Raw genomic sequence first — 16,000 nt, 5'->3', positions numbered from 1 at the left:
GGAAAAACCAGCAAATGCAGGCAGTACAATGACACCACCATCCCACAGTTACTTTCTTCTAGTCAGACTGTTCTTTTTGTCAAGGATTTGTAATTATTCTTTGATTAATTAATAATTGCAGTGTATAATACTGCAACAGAAACTTGCAGTAAGCCTATATTAGGGTTAACATTCTGTTTGAAAAACATTTTTCATGCTGGATATTTTTCTTTGCCTAAGCATTTCTTTTCTGTAGATTAAAGTTTTATGGTTTTGGTCTGAAATTGACTGCTTATAGTTATATGTATTTACATATATGTGTATAACTGAGTCTTCAGATGCATTTTAGTGTCACAATATAGGAGCCATATTTGTTCTTGAAAAATTGTCAAAAATAATACTGCAGAATGTTAAATCATGTATTCATCATGTTACCTGCTTCTTGGTTGCTCAGATTTACTGTGGGAATATAAAGCCCCATCTATTTTCCACCTGTGTTACTATTTCCTGCTGTAGCATATTGGCTTTGTCGTTTATGTTTTTAAAAGCATAGATGTTAATTTGTTTTTCTCTGTGTAAAAAGAGATCTGTTTACCTTGTAGAATCAGACATCTTGGGAAAGTTTTCTGGGGAAAACCTAACTGCAGTGATTGCCTGGGTGTATTCCTTTAGAATTTGCAGGACCTTATTTATAGGCCTGCATAGACTTTCAATCATGTAGCCTGTTATAAGTATAGAGTCTGAAAATGGAAGAATTGAGAACACACTATTAATGTATTTTCCTTAGCTTCAGCTCTAATAAATGAATTGTTAATGCCAGATACTGTATAAGTAAGCACTGAAGGACTCAGCACACTGTAGAATCCATGCTAAACCCTTTATTAAATAAAAGCATGCTTCGTCCTTTGTATAGAGAGGTAAAAAGGACAAAATTTCTATCCTTTACAAAGACTATAAAGGAGGATCAGACTGCAGTTTGGAAGTACCACAAGAAACATCAGTGAAGTTGTGAGCAAGGTTGCCTGGGTTCTCTGTTGATCCCCTGGAGCTCCTGTCTAACAATACTGTAGGGAACCTGTGGCCACTGTCCTTTTAGCATAATGACATAAATTAGGGAGCAGTACTTAGGTAATAAGAAGGGAAATTTTCCCAGGATTTCACAGCTCACTACTGGATTTAGTTAGCACACGTACTGGTGGGACTCTTGTTCAGTCAGCACTTCTCTGAGTAGTTTGATATGGTGCTGATCAAACTGTGGTGCAGACCCTTGTTGAGGGTGCACATGGTAATGATTGAAACCTCTGCTCCCTCTTATGACTACTCGTTGCTCCTCTCCTCCCCTACCCAAAAGAAAAATTATCAGAGTACTGAAATTATATCCTTAAGTGAGGTTAAACATCTGGTCAGCCTTCTGGATAAAGGGGAAAAAATGCATTATCAGTAATTTTTGGGATTTCATGTGTCTGCTCATTTTTGCTGACCTCCCTCTGCACCTGGGGGTGTCTGCAGACTGAGAAGAGCAATGCTGATGTCAGCTTTCAGGGCTTCACTAAGGCATCTCTGAGCCAGCCCATAATCTGCAAGTCACTGCAGCTTTGCAATTTATGTGCTCTGAGCAGGACAGCCCTGCTGCAGTTGCTCTTGTTTCTTGTAGATGGATTGATAACCAAGATAGAAGCAGCCAACAGACTCAGCTGACCGCATTTCAGTGGCTGCTTCTGTAGTTGTGGCAACTTCCCATTTCAGATATGGAAAAAGCCAGTCCTGTTTGCAATGTGTTTGTCACCCTTTCATTGTAACCCAAAACTAATGTGAAATAGCAGAGCTGTGTTATGGGATGACCTAAAATAAAGCTTTCACTTTCCTTTCCCGACTATTAAGGTTCTGATGGGCATTTCAAACCAATTTCTTCTACTTCCTTGTTTACTTTATATGTCCACCCATACAGAATCATCACAATCCATTTTGGGGCACAAAAAAAAAAAAAAGAGTATTTCAAATTGTCCATGAAAGGTTTAAGACTTTTGTTCCCCTAACCCAGAGTCTGATATCCTCAAGACAAACATGATGGAAGGAGAGGGAATTCTCTTGTTTTCCACCTTCCCCCTTCACTGCAGAAAAAAAAGCTGATTTTTTGAGTGATTTTGATTTGGGTTTGGATCAAAGGCTTTGTGTTGTAAGATGAGCTATTCACACATCTTATTTATTGATTCAAATTCAGTTTCGTTTATAGAGCTGGTAAGTGAACATCTGTATATAATAGTGTTTTTTGTCTGAGCTCTCTTTGTAGTGAGTTTATGTAGACTGTGTGTATGTTTGTGTGTCTATGTATATAAGGCACATTCTTCAAACATATTGGGTATTCTTTTGATTTTTCTGAAAGCTTACAAACACAAACCAGATTTCTTTTCAACAGGAGAAGCAACCCTTTACTTATTCAATAGTGGTGCACAGCAGCTGTTTGAAGTAAAAGCTTTTCATGAGGAACGTCGTTCCTGGTTTGTAGGTCAGACTGTTCAACAGGGTGAGTTGGATAATGTGTCTTTCCCCCATCTTTAACTAATGTTTGTACACAGACTTTCCCTCTCTCTTCTAGTAAATTTACAGGTGTTTTTCCTAGTTGTGTGAGACATTCTGCATCATATCACCACCTGATAGACTCATTTGCCATGTGGATTTAACCAGGGCTGGGGGCTTTGTCATTTCTCTTTAAAAGGTTGCCTTTGGCAGCCTCAATTAGACAGATGTTCATTTGTCATTTTCTGAAGGGGGAAGGAGGGATAAGGAATTCAATTGTGTTTAAACTGAAGTGCCATAAAATAGTCAGCTTTCCTTGTCAATCACACCAGCAAGTCCTCTGTGTAAGTTAGTATGTATTATCCTATGGGAAGGAAAGGAAAGGACTGGATGGCCTTAGCTAGCTGAGCAAAGTGGTGTGTTAGAGCTCCAAGCACTGCAATGTATGGTCTTGCATTCTTTAAATTACCTCTGTAGTCCCCAGCCTAAGTGCTGGGTTCTCAGGAGAGGCCTGCTGTCTGAAGCTGGTCTGTACTATCCTGGACATTCTCTGATCCTGCTCACCTTTCTGAAAATGAGGAGGAAACTTGTGTAACTTGCTTGTGACGGCTTTCACAATCCCTTTTCAGTAAGGATGTTATTGTAGCAGTGTTTCTCTGCCAGCTTGTCCACAGACCAGCACGTCCTTAACTGTTAATTCAGGAGATTAAGGTATATTTATTTTATTCCCTTTCATTAGAGAAAAGTCCATTTATAGTAATAAATAAAAGCAACCCTTCCAGACATACACTTTCTTTAACAGTAATATCCCAAAGTGTGTGCTAACTTTTAAACATCCTCTGCAGGCACATAAAGCAATGCAAGCAGTATGTCTCTGAGCTTTTCCTTGCTCTGTCTTGGGGGTGAGCCAACAGACTAGGTCTGCTCCCTGCTCCCAATTATGTCCACATTGTATTCTCTTTCTAACCTTTATTTTGGCCCTTGGGAAACAGTTGCCTTAAGAAATCATGCTCTGAATTTTCTTTAAAAAATACAGTGGAAAAATTGTTCCTGAATGTTAGGGCTGCTTTATCTCTGAAGCAGTCAGAAGAGCAATATAAAAAAAATCTGTGTCTTTGCAGTTAAAACAAATTATCTGATTGTCTGCAGAGAAGGGTAGAGGTCTTTATACACCTCTGGTGAGTCTGAATCTTTAGAACAAACAAAAATAATTCTTCCTGGAGGTTTGGTGGAAAGCATTTAAATGGAAGCTTTGAGAAAGTGGCTAGTGGAGTGTTTTCCTTCCAATTTTGGTATCAAAGCTTTTGTGTTTGTAAGTAGTCCTGATGCTTGCTTTGTCTCACATGGAGCATCATGTTGGTAATACACATGGTAGGTTGGATATCAGCTTTGCCCAAACCACATTCTTCCCACGTGATCTTTTGTTAGTTTTAGGGTTATCATAGTAGGGTTTCCTTTTCTTTAATTATCTTCATCATGTGATTTAAAACAAACAAAAAAATTTATTATTATTTGCTTTTGGTTTGCTAATTACTGTCAAATTGTCATCAATTATTTGGTGTCATTAGTGAATTTCCTTGATGTTACATTGTTTTCAATTATCTGCAGTTATACAAAAACCCTGACTAAGCCATTGTCCTGCAATGAACTCCAGATGGGCAGAGGTGTCTGTTTCAATGGGAGACCAAGTTCTTCCTTTGTGTGTAATCTTGAATGCAACACACTGCGCCGTGTTTTCTGATCTAAGTTTATTTTGTTCCATTAGTGGACTGCATCAAATTCTTCCTTTATAGATGAAGGCAGTTCTCACTTGCCTAGCCCTTGAAATTTTTTCTTGTCCTGCCTGTCTTCTGCCAGAGCACTGTTGCCTTGCCCAGTGTTAGAGGTGGAGTATTGCTAAATATCTCTGGTATCCCAAACCAATTTCTATTGCCCCCAAATCTGCCAACAGAGGGCAGCTTCAATTTTGCTGGTTTTAATGCAATCCAGAAAAAAGGCAAAGTTCAGAGTACATGAAGCAGAAGTCCTGAAGTGGAGCTTTTGCTTTGGTTTGACAGGGTAGAGAATTGAGTTATGTCTGTATTTTTAATATAAAATTACAAATACAATTTTTCTGTTTGTTTTATTAAAATACTGGGATACTTACTCAAAAAAATGTCGTTCATTTTCCTAAAAAAGTCCTAAAGCTCCAAAAATTTATTTTGTAAGCTTACTTCTGCATGTCTGTCACCTAGATGGACGCCTGCTGTTTGTTACACCAATGGACCCCTTATTTCTGATACTTTACTACCTCATAAAGGCAGACAAAGAGGTAAGCCTGCTTTATTTTTTTCTCTGGAATTCTCAGGAGAAAGCATTATTTCTGACTTCAATTCTGCAGAAGTTATGTTAATTTTACAAAGAGTGGCTTTCATAATAATGGAAATTTAATTTGCATTTAAAGCAGAATTATCTTAATACCTAGAAGTATTTTTGTTTGCATCAAGTTTTTTGGTCGGTGAATTATGGTGCAAGTATCAGCTTTCAATCTCAACAAGCACTAATCACCTTCTTATTTAAGAGAGGAGGATCTTTTGTCTTTTTGTGAGAATCTGTCCCAGAACTATTGAATTTAAAATGCTGATATGTCATCAAATCAGAACAAACTAGTGCCCTTTCTGAGGCATCAGTAACATGGTTATTTTGGGAAAGAAAGGGAAAAGAAAGCAAAATTGGGATGCTATAGAGGAGGAAAGAGGAACATTTCTGTGGCAGTTTGAACTTGAAACAACATTTTTAGAGATGCCATATCATGGAAGAGCAATGGGAGGATCAAGTATCCATAGATTTGGTAATTAAAAAATGTCTTCCTTGGTTTAGCAGTTGTGTAGCAAATCCTCACTTAAATTTCTGAAATACATCAAAATTCATAGGGAAATTTTCTGGTTTTTTATAAGCAGCCTGTGAAAAAAAGAGCACAAAATAAAATTGAAATGTTGAGTTGTTGTTGTTGTTGTTGTTTTACTTGTTTGTTTTGTTTTGTGGAGACAATGGTTTCACTTAATACATCCTAAGAGTTTTTGCTCTAAGAGAATTTTTACAAGGTTGCTTGCTATTTTCTGCTTTAGATTGCAAGTGGAGAATGCAGAACAATTTTTTTATTGTGAAGATATAAAGTTTTCCTATATCTTTGTAATAGTAACTTACTGTTCTGTAATGATTTTTTAATTATTTAAGATACAGGGCGTGTAGATATATTCTGTATTTCTGTGGTCAGGATGGTCCATCAGGAAAGGTCATTCCAGAAGTAGTTCAGCTTGTTCCCTGGGCACTGCACTCTGAATTCATCATTCCTTTGAAAGCTTTATACCAAGCTTCAAGTAGGGAAGTAGTAAATCTGCTCTCTTTATGTGGAGGGGTGTTGAGATAGCCTGAGTAAAGGACAGCTACTGCTGCTGTTTCTGTGCATAGCAAGAGTCCTGTGCTGCCCTTCACTTCTTCAGTACAGTGTTTTCTAGGTGTTCTGGTTTTCAAGGCCAGGCATGCTGCCAGATAAATGCATAGAACTGTTCTGGGTCCTAAAAAAGGGCAAATGCATTCTGCATTGCCTTGCCTAAGTTAGTATATTCTACAGTCTCATGGCAAGGTCAGCCTGAATGCAGCACAGTCACTTCAGCTTGAACTAATGGATATCACTGGATTTTATAGAATCATCTTTTGCACTGTACTTTGATTTTGATAGTATGAGGCAGGGTTGCTTGAGGCAGAATTGCTTGGTGTGTCTCTGAGCAGAGCCATCTCCTATACAGCACCTTTCTTGGGTTAGGCTCTGTGCCCATGCATGATGTAAATGCAGCTGTCTTGCTTTGGGACACAAGCAGGTAGGTTATCTATAAGAAAAAGTTTATTGTAGTTTTATTTTTGTGTCTCTTAACTTCTTTTTGCCACAGTTATTGTGCCTTTTCCCTTTTAAGGAGAAAAAACCCTTTAAATACTTTCTTAGTTCTTCTTTTTGTGTTTTTGTTTGGGATTTTTTTCTTGTTTTTATTGTGATTTAACAATAGATGGTTACTTTTATTAAGCCTCCGAGTGTCTGGCAAGAGAATTAATTAATAATGAAAGCAGTGTACCCCAAATGGTTTTTTTCATGCTGACCGGTATAATGAGTTCAGCCTTGGCTCCAGAGACCATACACTCTCTAAGCATTAGAAGCTCACAGAGTCTTTGTACTGATGCACTAAAGGATCTTTCCAAAGGGAAGGTTGCCAGTTGTGCCAAACCATGCTGAATGATTATGCATTGTTTGGCAATGGCAGAATTTGTTTGATAGTTCTGTCATGTGTGGGGCTACTTAAGTTGTGCCAAAATCACTTTATATTCCTATTCTGGCCAAACTGGAATTGACTTTGCAGAGGTGAAAGGTTAATACTGTGTTCCAGAAGCTGCCCTGCTCCTTTGAGATTTATCTTTGTGGAAGGAAAAGCAAAATTTGAATGGAAGTTATGACACTGGGCTTAATCCAACAGGTTTTGGTCTAAAACACTATTGGCACATGCTGACTACTGTGTCTTATGTCATCTTCCAAAAAATCCCGCTGTACTTCACATTAGTTTCTCCCCATGTTGTTTTAAATGTGGCCTTTTAAGTGCAGTGTTTGAAGAGTTCAACATTTTGCAGGTATTTACTGGTCTGAAATAAATATTTATAGCTTTCTTTGTAATCATTTTCTGAATGTGTCATGTGTTACCGTTCAAAATACGATCTTCTTTAAATCCTTTATTTTAAAACTATGGCCATTGCATGCATATATATTTATATACATATGTGTAGTGTGTATATATGTGTCTTAACATTTTAGTAATGCTTTTGTAATCCCTTTGATGTATTTTCAGCAGCAAGGAAAGTTCCAGCCACTTGATCAAGTTGTGCTAGACTCAGAATACCCTAGCTGCCCGTTGCTGCTGAAGTGTGCAGATGTTAAACAGTACATACAGCACATAACAGAAGAAAAAGGTGAAAAAAAGGGGTAGGGAGGAGGGAGGAAAAAAAAAAAGCTACTCAATTTGTTAGTGTCACCTCATTACAAAATGGATTTAAATATTGTTCTTTGCTTTACCAAATAACCAAAGTGCTGGACACAGCTGTACTTTAAAAACAGAAGCTTAGGCTTAGAGCTTGTCATTGCAGTCTTGTGAGTAGAAATGTATAGATCTCAGATTTTCTGCTGCAACTCTGAAAAACCCATGCAGTCTTGTTGCTAGGTGTCATACAAATGATAAACCAATCAGAGCTGGCTTTTGATGTTTTTTTATATGTTGTGAACTCTCTTTGACTTGCATGAGAATTTTACATCTCTCTAAATTCTTTATTTAGTGTAGGATGGTCTGGTGTGGAAGTGGCCCATCTTACTTTTTTTCATCCTTTCACAAAGCATTGAAACAATAAGTAGAAAAAAGCTGGAGAAGAATAAATATGCTGCTGAGAAAGGAGAACACAAGTTTTCTGGCTCTGCATAATTTAGTGCTGTGGGTTTAAGCTTAAAGACTTAATTGTTTTAAAATACAAAAATTGATTGGGATGCATAAGTATATGAGAGAGAAAACTCAAATGGAAAAAGTTAGCAAGCTGTTAATTCTGTACATAGTTTCCTCAGCCGTTGTTCAGAATTCTCTTTGGTGTGAGGACTTTAATTTTATTTGAGGACAATATATGCTTTCTAGGGAAGGGGCAGGCACATGACATTGTTTTTGCAGGTTTGCAGATATGCAAAATGTGCAAGACCTCAGTTTTTATTTTCGGATCCTTAAACAGCATTCTGTTTAGGCTTGCTTACTCCGTGATAGGAAATGGAGATTTCCCTACATGCACATGGAGATCTACAGGAGAACATACAGGAATATTTTGCACCACCAAGTGCAAAACTAGTAAGCTCTGATTTGTGCACTAGAGCTCCTCCAAGGAGTTGAGGTTCAAGTTAAAAGACAGATTGGAAGCTACAAACATTAAGAATTTGCTTTCACAGAGCAAGCTGATGCTTATCATTGATATATTTATATATATAAGAAGAAATATTTTGATGATCTACAGATAATTGGGAAGTGGCTAAGAAAAGGTGATGAAAAAATAAAATCTGCTAAATAAAAGACCCGACCTCCTCCTCGCTATAGAATGTTAAAGTGTGGGGGGCAGAAACTGTAAGTTAATTTAGGTGCACAAGTTTAAGTAATTTGGGTTTGATGTAGTGCATGTGCAGTAAGGAAGTTGCATTTGAGCTTCAGAGCAGGACACATTTGCATTGACAATGCTTACTTTCACAGGGGAGCAGAAAATCTAGGTGGCAAGGCTATTGTCACATTCTGTTTGGGACTGGAGTAGTTGGAATTATGTGCTTACATAAACACATAATTGTGGACTAATATTACTATTCCTCCTGCATTTCCAAAAGAACCTACAGAAACATTTAGTTACATTTTGTGTCATTTGGACTGAACAATCTTTCTTTGGGTGAGTTCTGACTTTTAAGAAGGCTTCTGTAGGACACCTGCATCTGAAATGCAAAACCCCTTTTGCCTTCTAATGAAGTGACAGGTATTTCCATTAAAAAGTATTTAAGCTTTCAGGCAATTGCTGTGCCCTACAACTTGTCTAACCTGGGATAAGTAGCCAGGGTGAGAGAAGAGCTATTAAACTTCTGTGTACAGAATGACACAATCATCAAGGTTGGAAGAAACCTTCAAGATGGTCTAGTCCAAGTGTCAACCTGGCACTGCCACTCCTAAACCGTATTTCCAAGTGTCACATCCAGACTCCTCTTGAACACTGTTCCAGAGACTGTGATTCCACCACTGACCGAGGCACTTTATTCCAAGGCCTGACCGCCCTTTCAGTGAAAAAATGTTTCTAATATCTAATGTGAAGATCTCCTGGTGCAACTTAAGGCCGTTTACTTTTGTCCTTTCACTTGAGACATGGCAGAAGAGATTGACCCCCACTTCAGTGCAATTCCTTTCTGTTTCTGTTAGGTGTAGAGGGCAGTATGGTCCCCCCTGAGCCTCACTGAGAGTAAATACCCCCAGAACCTTCAGATGCTCCTCATCAGACTTGCACTCCAGACCCTTCACCAGCTCCACTGCCCTTCTCTGGACACACTCCACCACCTCAGTGTCCTTCTTGTAGTGAGGGGCCCAGGACTGGACACAGGATTTGAGGTGTGGCCTCATCAGTGCTGACAGGGACCATCCCTTCCTTAGTCCTGCTGGCCACACTATTGCTGGCGAGGGTGCCATTGGCCATCTGGGCACACTGCTGGTTCGTGTTTGGTGGCTGTTGACCAGCACCTCCAGACCCCTTTCTGCTGAGCAGCTTTTCAGCCACTCTGCCCCCAGCCTGTAGTGCTGCAGAGGTTTGTTGTTTGTTGACCCAAGTGTAGGACCTGGCATTTGTCCATATTGAACCTCATGCCATTGGGTCTCGGTTTATCAGTCCAGATCCTTCTGCAGAGCCTTCCTACCCCGCAGCAGATTGACATTCCTGCCCAACTTGCTGCCATCTGTGAACTGACTGAGGGTGCACTCAATCCCCCCACATAGATAAAGATATTAGATGAAGAATTGGCCCTGGGGTCACTAGTGGCTGGCTGCCAACTGGATGTAACACAATTCTCTGGGCCTGGCCACCCAGACTGGTTTTTACCCGGTGTGGAGTGTACCTGTCCAAGCCATGGGCTGCCAGCTTCTCTAGGACAGTGGTGTGGGAGACAGTGTCCAATGCTTTCCAGAAGTCTAGATAGACAACATCCACAGCCTTTCCCTCATCCACTAAGTGGATCACATTGTCATAATGTCAGGTTGGTCACCCATCTGAGAAGGTGAAAAATGGTGCCACATCCTTTTGGCTGTCAAACCTAAGTCTGCATAGGATCTTAGGACAAGGTCTGGATTATTTTTGTGAAGGGGCACTTCCTCCAAACAACAGTACAGCCTTTGGACAGTATTTATGTTCCCAAGACAAAACTTTAAAAAAGAAGTATTTGCTCTAGATGAGATCTTGTGTCTTGGTCTAACTTCTGTATCCATTCTGATACTGTAATTGCAATTGTTATCTGTCAGAGCATCCTCCCATAAACTATTCTGCCAGACAGTGTGAAGATACTTCACTGCTTGTTTTTTTTTTCCATTTTAAGTATGTATTATATGCACCTATAAGTTTATGTCATTTTGCCAACAAATTATATTAGCTGTTAAAGATGTGTTCACTTCCTGAGTTTTGTTTTGAAATGTGAGGTGAAGGATGCTTTAGTCATAAAAGCTGTAAACACACGCACACATCAGCTTTATGTGATGTTTTTGGATTTTCCCAGGCTGGTACTTGCATGTACATGCTACTTCTTTTCTTGTTCAGGTTTGGGTTGGGTTACAGTGGGGCTTGTTCTTAGGATTTCTTTATTTTTTTTTAGAACACCAAGAGTACTGTTATGCAGCAAACCCATTGGCACTTGCTTGCCTGTCATGCACACATCACCTTTCTGTTTAATCCACCTCTATGTGTTTCATATTCTCATGTCTTTTATTGCTTGTAAAAAATACCAGCATTATGACTTAAGGTACTCACTCTTTTCTGGCTCTTAAGACCTGTTGTCTACTTTGTAGCCTTTCTCATTTAAGGAGTAGAGCATTAGGGCAAGAAATATCAGTTGTGGTGAAGCTTCTGCAGCTCTGTTCTGCTTGACAGAACTTAACAACATAATTATTTCACTCTTCATTTAGTCTTAAGACATTTAACATCTGTGTAACAAATTCTTACCCCAGAGCACTCACAGTTTACACTTACTGAATTAGCAGAAAATCCACCTTTCCTGGCCTCATCCTTGAAGGGCACTGAAAATTCATTTAGCTGAATTAAATTCTGAATTACCTGATTTAGTAGTTGTGGAAAGGGTGTGTTACAGCTCACTAAGTCTGGGTGAGGCAGGTTGTTTGCTAGTAAATTCTGACATTGGATTGAATGTACTGTAGATAAGGTTTAAGAAAGGGTTATGAATTCCAGTTCTAGAGTTTCTCTTTGTTTCATTTTGCAAGGCAAAAGCTGTACTGTGATTTTGTCTGATGTGATTAACATGAAGAGCCAAGAAAACTTACCTGATTAGAAGAACTAAATAATATTGCCAAGCTTGTATTCCCAGAAGGTAGGAAAAAAGGGGCCATATAAGTTTCAGAGTTATGGAAAACACTGAGAAAATGTATTTTAAAATGTGCTTCAGGCAGTTTGCTCAACAATACATCAGGGAAACTTCCAAGTCTACATAGCGATTACCCGATCACTGAACATATTATTTAATTGTAGAACCACTTATATTCCATCTGTATTTCTCAAACCCAATCTTTCCAGATGTCTCAGACCAGTTTTATAGGCACCAGACACATTAGGGAACAAAAGGCTTTCCAATATATACTCATATTATCAAACGTAGTCACTAACTCTCACCAATATCAAATGTGCATCACATGTTAAATCCACGTTCCAATATTGAATCCTTTTGTCAGCAGTTTGTGACTTTCATAACTCACTTTAATTCTTCAGAGGTCTCAAATATTGTCAGTTTCTAGAGTTTAATAGTCAAAACTGTCAGGCACACAAAATATTTTCAAACAAAGTGATCTCTGAAGGGTTCAGTGTAATTATTTTTCACATGTTTTAATGAAAATGGCTTCACAGTTCTACATTTCCTTTCCCTGAGTCACTCTGAATCATGCTGTTGTGGGGGAGTCTGCCTGGGAATCCAGACTAGAATTACTTTTCAGTATGGGTTGGGGGATGGTGCCCAAAGGATGTCCCTTCCTCGAACTTTCTTAGATAAGAGAGGAATCTGTGAATTGTACTCACTGTACTTAAACCCAAAGCACGTTAGCCCTTTGTGAAGGAGGTTCAAGTATCCAGAGTGTTTCTCTATTTTCTGCTTCTTTTCTTTCAGTGCCATTTAGAAGCATCCAAGTCCTAAAGCCTGCAGTCAACAATGTCACAGCTAATTGTTTTGCCTGTAGCTCATTGTAAAGCAAAATGTGTATTTTTCATTTTTGCTCTGAAGAATTTTTGTATTTTGCCATTGTACAACTATTGAGACAGATTTAAACTTTTATCTTGCAAACAGTTTTCCTCAACCTCTCCATACCCCCTGCCATGCATACAGAAAGAGCACATAATAGTTCACTGTTTGTGTGCTATTTGGAAGAGCCAAGATAAACCCCAAAGAAGGAAATGCTGAAGGAATCATAAATAATATGTTGTTGTTTGCCAGGAGAGAAGGAAAATCATGAAATGAGTGTTGGAATATGACACTGTATCAGTAAATGACATGAAACAGATGTAGGTATTTCTGGGAATGGTATACAGGAGATTAAAACTTATTGAAATACCTGTTAAAGAAAAAGACTGAAGCAGCAGGCTCCAAAACCTCCTGTGAAATCTTATTAGGCATCTGATTCCATTTCCCAAATGTAGCTTTCTGTGAGTTAATACTGAATTTTTATACTGAAATTTCTGTGAGTCTTTGTAATTTTCTCTTTTGCCTGGGTATTTTGAACACCAGGTAACTGATCACATGTGAATAGCAAGTGTTCATGATACCCTCATTATCACAGGGGAAGCACTCTCTGAAATTCTTATATCATCAAGTTAATTTGTGTTGCTCCATAGATCATGAGTGAATCATGTACTTCCTCCTACAAGGAGTGAGTTTTGCTATTTTGGATTCTGTATTTTCTTTTAACTTTGTATTGAATTATGTAAAAGGGGGATAGAAGTAAAAATTCTGCCTTAGTCACTCTGAAAAAAAAAAAAAAAAAGAAAAGAAAGTTGCAGAACCAACATTTTGTATTGTGAGCTGTGTAGTTAAAATCACCAGTCTGGTGTCACAGGGCAGTGAAGGTGAAGTGAAATTACAAGGGCTTGAGAAAAGCCTTCATGAATTAAGAAACCCAAGATTACACATAAATAAATAAAATCTGTGCTTTGCTGGATTAGATCCTAATTAAGGAACGGTCAAATTGTTCAGACTTGTTCATATCAGTTCAATCTGTTTATTTTTTTTTTTTTTTTGCTTCCAATATTTTTGAAACTTATTGCCCTGATATCAAACATCTGCAAAATGCAAACTAACTTTTATATTGTATCTAAAAGTTAAAAGATTTTAAAGGTATTGAAAATGCAATCCAAACCAGATATGACTTTTTTCCTCTTGCTTGTTTTTTATCAGAGATTGGCAGTCAGAAATTCCACAAATACAGCCAAGAGAAGACACTGAAGTGGTTAAAGAAAAAGGTAATGTGTTTCTCTTTTGCTGTAAAAATTGCTGTATGTTTAGAATGGAAATGCTTATTAGTTTATCCATATTTGCACTGGAGCCATGTGCTGTGCCTCAGTTGAAGGTATGTGTCTTGTCCAAGAAGGACAGGCATCACAGTAAAGTTGCTCCACTTGGGAATGTGATCAGGTGTTAGAGATATTAACAAGCTTGTTGCATTTCTCTTTCTGATGGGACTGGCCATGGAAGAGGCTTATGGGGTGTGGGTAGGAAGAAGAAGCTGTCAGCTTATTGCTGTAGGCTTTGCATAAGGTGAGGGGCTTGCTTTTGCTTTGTCCCTTTCATAGATGGGCTAGAGGAGAGTTTCAATTGTTACACCTTCTAAATTCTGCCATGCTTTGAAGTTGGACAGAACTGCCTTGGCTTTGTGCTACAAATGTGTTTTCTGAAGTTTTGGCAGAGTCCACTCAGAATAGTCGTGGTTTGGTTGCTATTATCCAGATCCAATCATGCTGTTCTAGAGGTCTGTACAGCATGCCAGAAATAAACTAGTGTTAAAGCTAAGCTTGATGGGGTCCTTGTTTTGGTATAAAGAAGGTGCATTTTACTCATGCACATGTGCCCTTAATGTGATGCCACTCTATAGAAAAAGACATTATGCATCACATGATGAGGAGGTCTTGTCATTTAAATTAGTAAATACAAGCACAGAATCTGGTCCACTTTGTGCAGTGATGAGGCATGGGAATGAATATCTATTTTGCAATGATTACCTGAATACTTACAGTTGAACAGGTGCCTGTTTTTGTTGTTGAAAGTACCTTCTCTCTATTGGATCCAGCAGAGCAGTGCCCTGTAAAGTCCTTAATCTTTGATTTCTACCAGGACTGCCTTTGCCATCCTGCTGAGCTCAGGGGTGTTTCTCTGAGCAGGTGTATTTCTCACCTGTATAATCACAGCAGTTCAGTCTGAGTAGCTCAGCTCATCTTAGGGTGCTGCAAAAGTGGTGCTGTGTTGCCAAGGCAACATGTTCAAAGACATGCTAGTTTCTGAGCTCATCTGCTAGTTATTACAAATGTATATTAAATTTCACCACAGTCCATAACTTGAGTGTTTTATATGCTTGAAACAAAATTACAAGAGCTTTGTCACTGCATTAACATGTGCATAACAATACTGATACAGGCATTTCATTCTTTGGTTTTCTGTAGGTTAATCAAACAGTGAAAGCACTTAAAAGCAACAATATATTGGTAGGTGAAAGGGTGCTTGCAAGTACATTTATCGACAGTAAACAGATCACAGATGCTCAGGAAGGTAAGAAAACTAAACATGGTAATGAATTCCATTTTTGTAAGTCACATAGGTAGAGATAAAACACATGATTAGAAACTAAAATATATTGAAATTGGGCTTTGCAGTAAATTTATTCCCTATACAGAAAATTCCGTGTAAGTTCTGACTGTGTGCCTTGGCTTTTCTAAGCTCCTTGGTATCTTTATCAGATTGTAATTAACAGTAGGTCTCAGCTGGGGTTCTCTCTCAACATAGATTGTAATATATGGTTTTTAAAAAGAGACAAAGTTGCAAATGTTGTGACTAACTTCACAGTAGCTTTTCATCTTTTTTTGACCACTACTTTTTTAAAGAAAGGGGAAAGTGTCCTGGCAACAACCATCTTGACTATGCTTAAATACTTTTTTTTCTGAAATTTATAATTAAATATTTCATCTGTAGTTGTTTTTTTCCACCTTACTCTTAATTTATAATGACATGATTATAATAGTCTTTTTAAAACCCTTGGGTTTTATATTTGAGAGAGCAGCATTGAAATTGGGAATACTGGGGTTTAAAGTAGGTGAGCGTATGGCAAGGTGAATGACAGGAAGTCAAATGGACATTACTCAACACTTATTTCTAATAAGACTCTTTTTCTTTTCTGATCCTTTCATTGCTGTGGCAGTGCAATTTATTTCTGTTGAGAATTGCTTTTACATGGGTATTATGAAATTTCAGTACCATGAAATAGGTGGGTATATGTAGTTAGCATCTACAGATACTGTAGGGCAAAAATAGGGGAGGATATAATGAGAGCAAATAGGGAAGTAGGGGAGGTTTATCATATGGGACTTGAACATTTCGTTCAGAAGACAAAGACGGGAGGTGTGCAAGTATTCCTGATGTTTGACAAAAGGTTAATAACAAAGCTAGGCTGGTGTAAGAACA

The 16,000-nt window shown here is 38.3% G+C and overlaps 1 protein-coding gene across 4 annotated transcripts in view; it reads left to right on the top strand.

Moving 5' to 3' along the window:
• RNASEH2B (ribonuclease H2 subunit B) overlaps positions 1–16,000 on the top strand; it is a 42,466-nt gene that overhangs the window by 11,740 nt on the left and 14,726 nt on the right. For 3 of the 4 annotated variants that reach the window (XM_056498108.1, XM_056498083.1, XM_056498098.1), the window contains exons 3-7: positions 2,396–2,503; positions 4,731–4,807; positions 7,368–7,488; positions 13,727–13,791; positions 14,986–15,091. In XM_056498108.1, coding sequence (XP_056354083.1) covers positions 2,396–2,503; positions 4,731–4,807; positions 7,368–7,488; positions 13,727–13,791; positions 14,986–15,091 — 477 coding nt within the window. The remainder of the gene's footprint in view (positions 1–2,395; positions 2,504–4,730; positions 4,808–7,367; positions 7,489–13,726; positions 13,792–14,985; positions 15,092–16,000) is intronic. The other variant, XM_056498089.1, reaches the window with a different exon arrangement.

This window comes from Oenanthe melanoleuca, chromosome 1, assembly GCF_029582105.1.
Source record: "Oenanthe melanoleuca isolate GR-GAL-2019-014 chromosome 1, OMel1.0, whole genome shotgun sequence".
Taxonomy (NCBI): Eukaryota; Metazoa; Chordata; class Aves; order Passeriformes; family Muscicapidae; genus Oenanthe; species Oenanthe melanoleuca.
The sequence above is the reverse complement of the archived record's forward strand: the minus strand, read 5'-3'. Positions and strand labels throughout refer to the sequence as shown.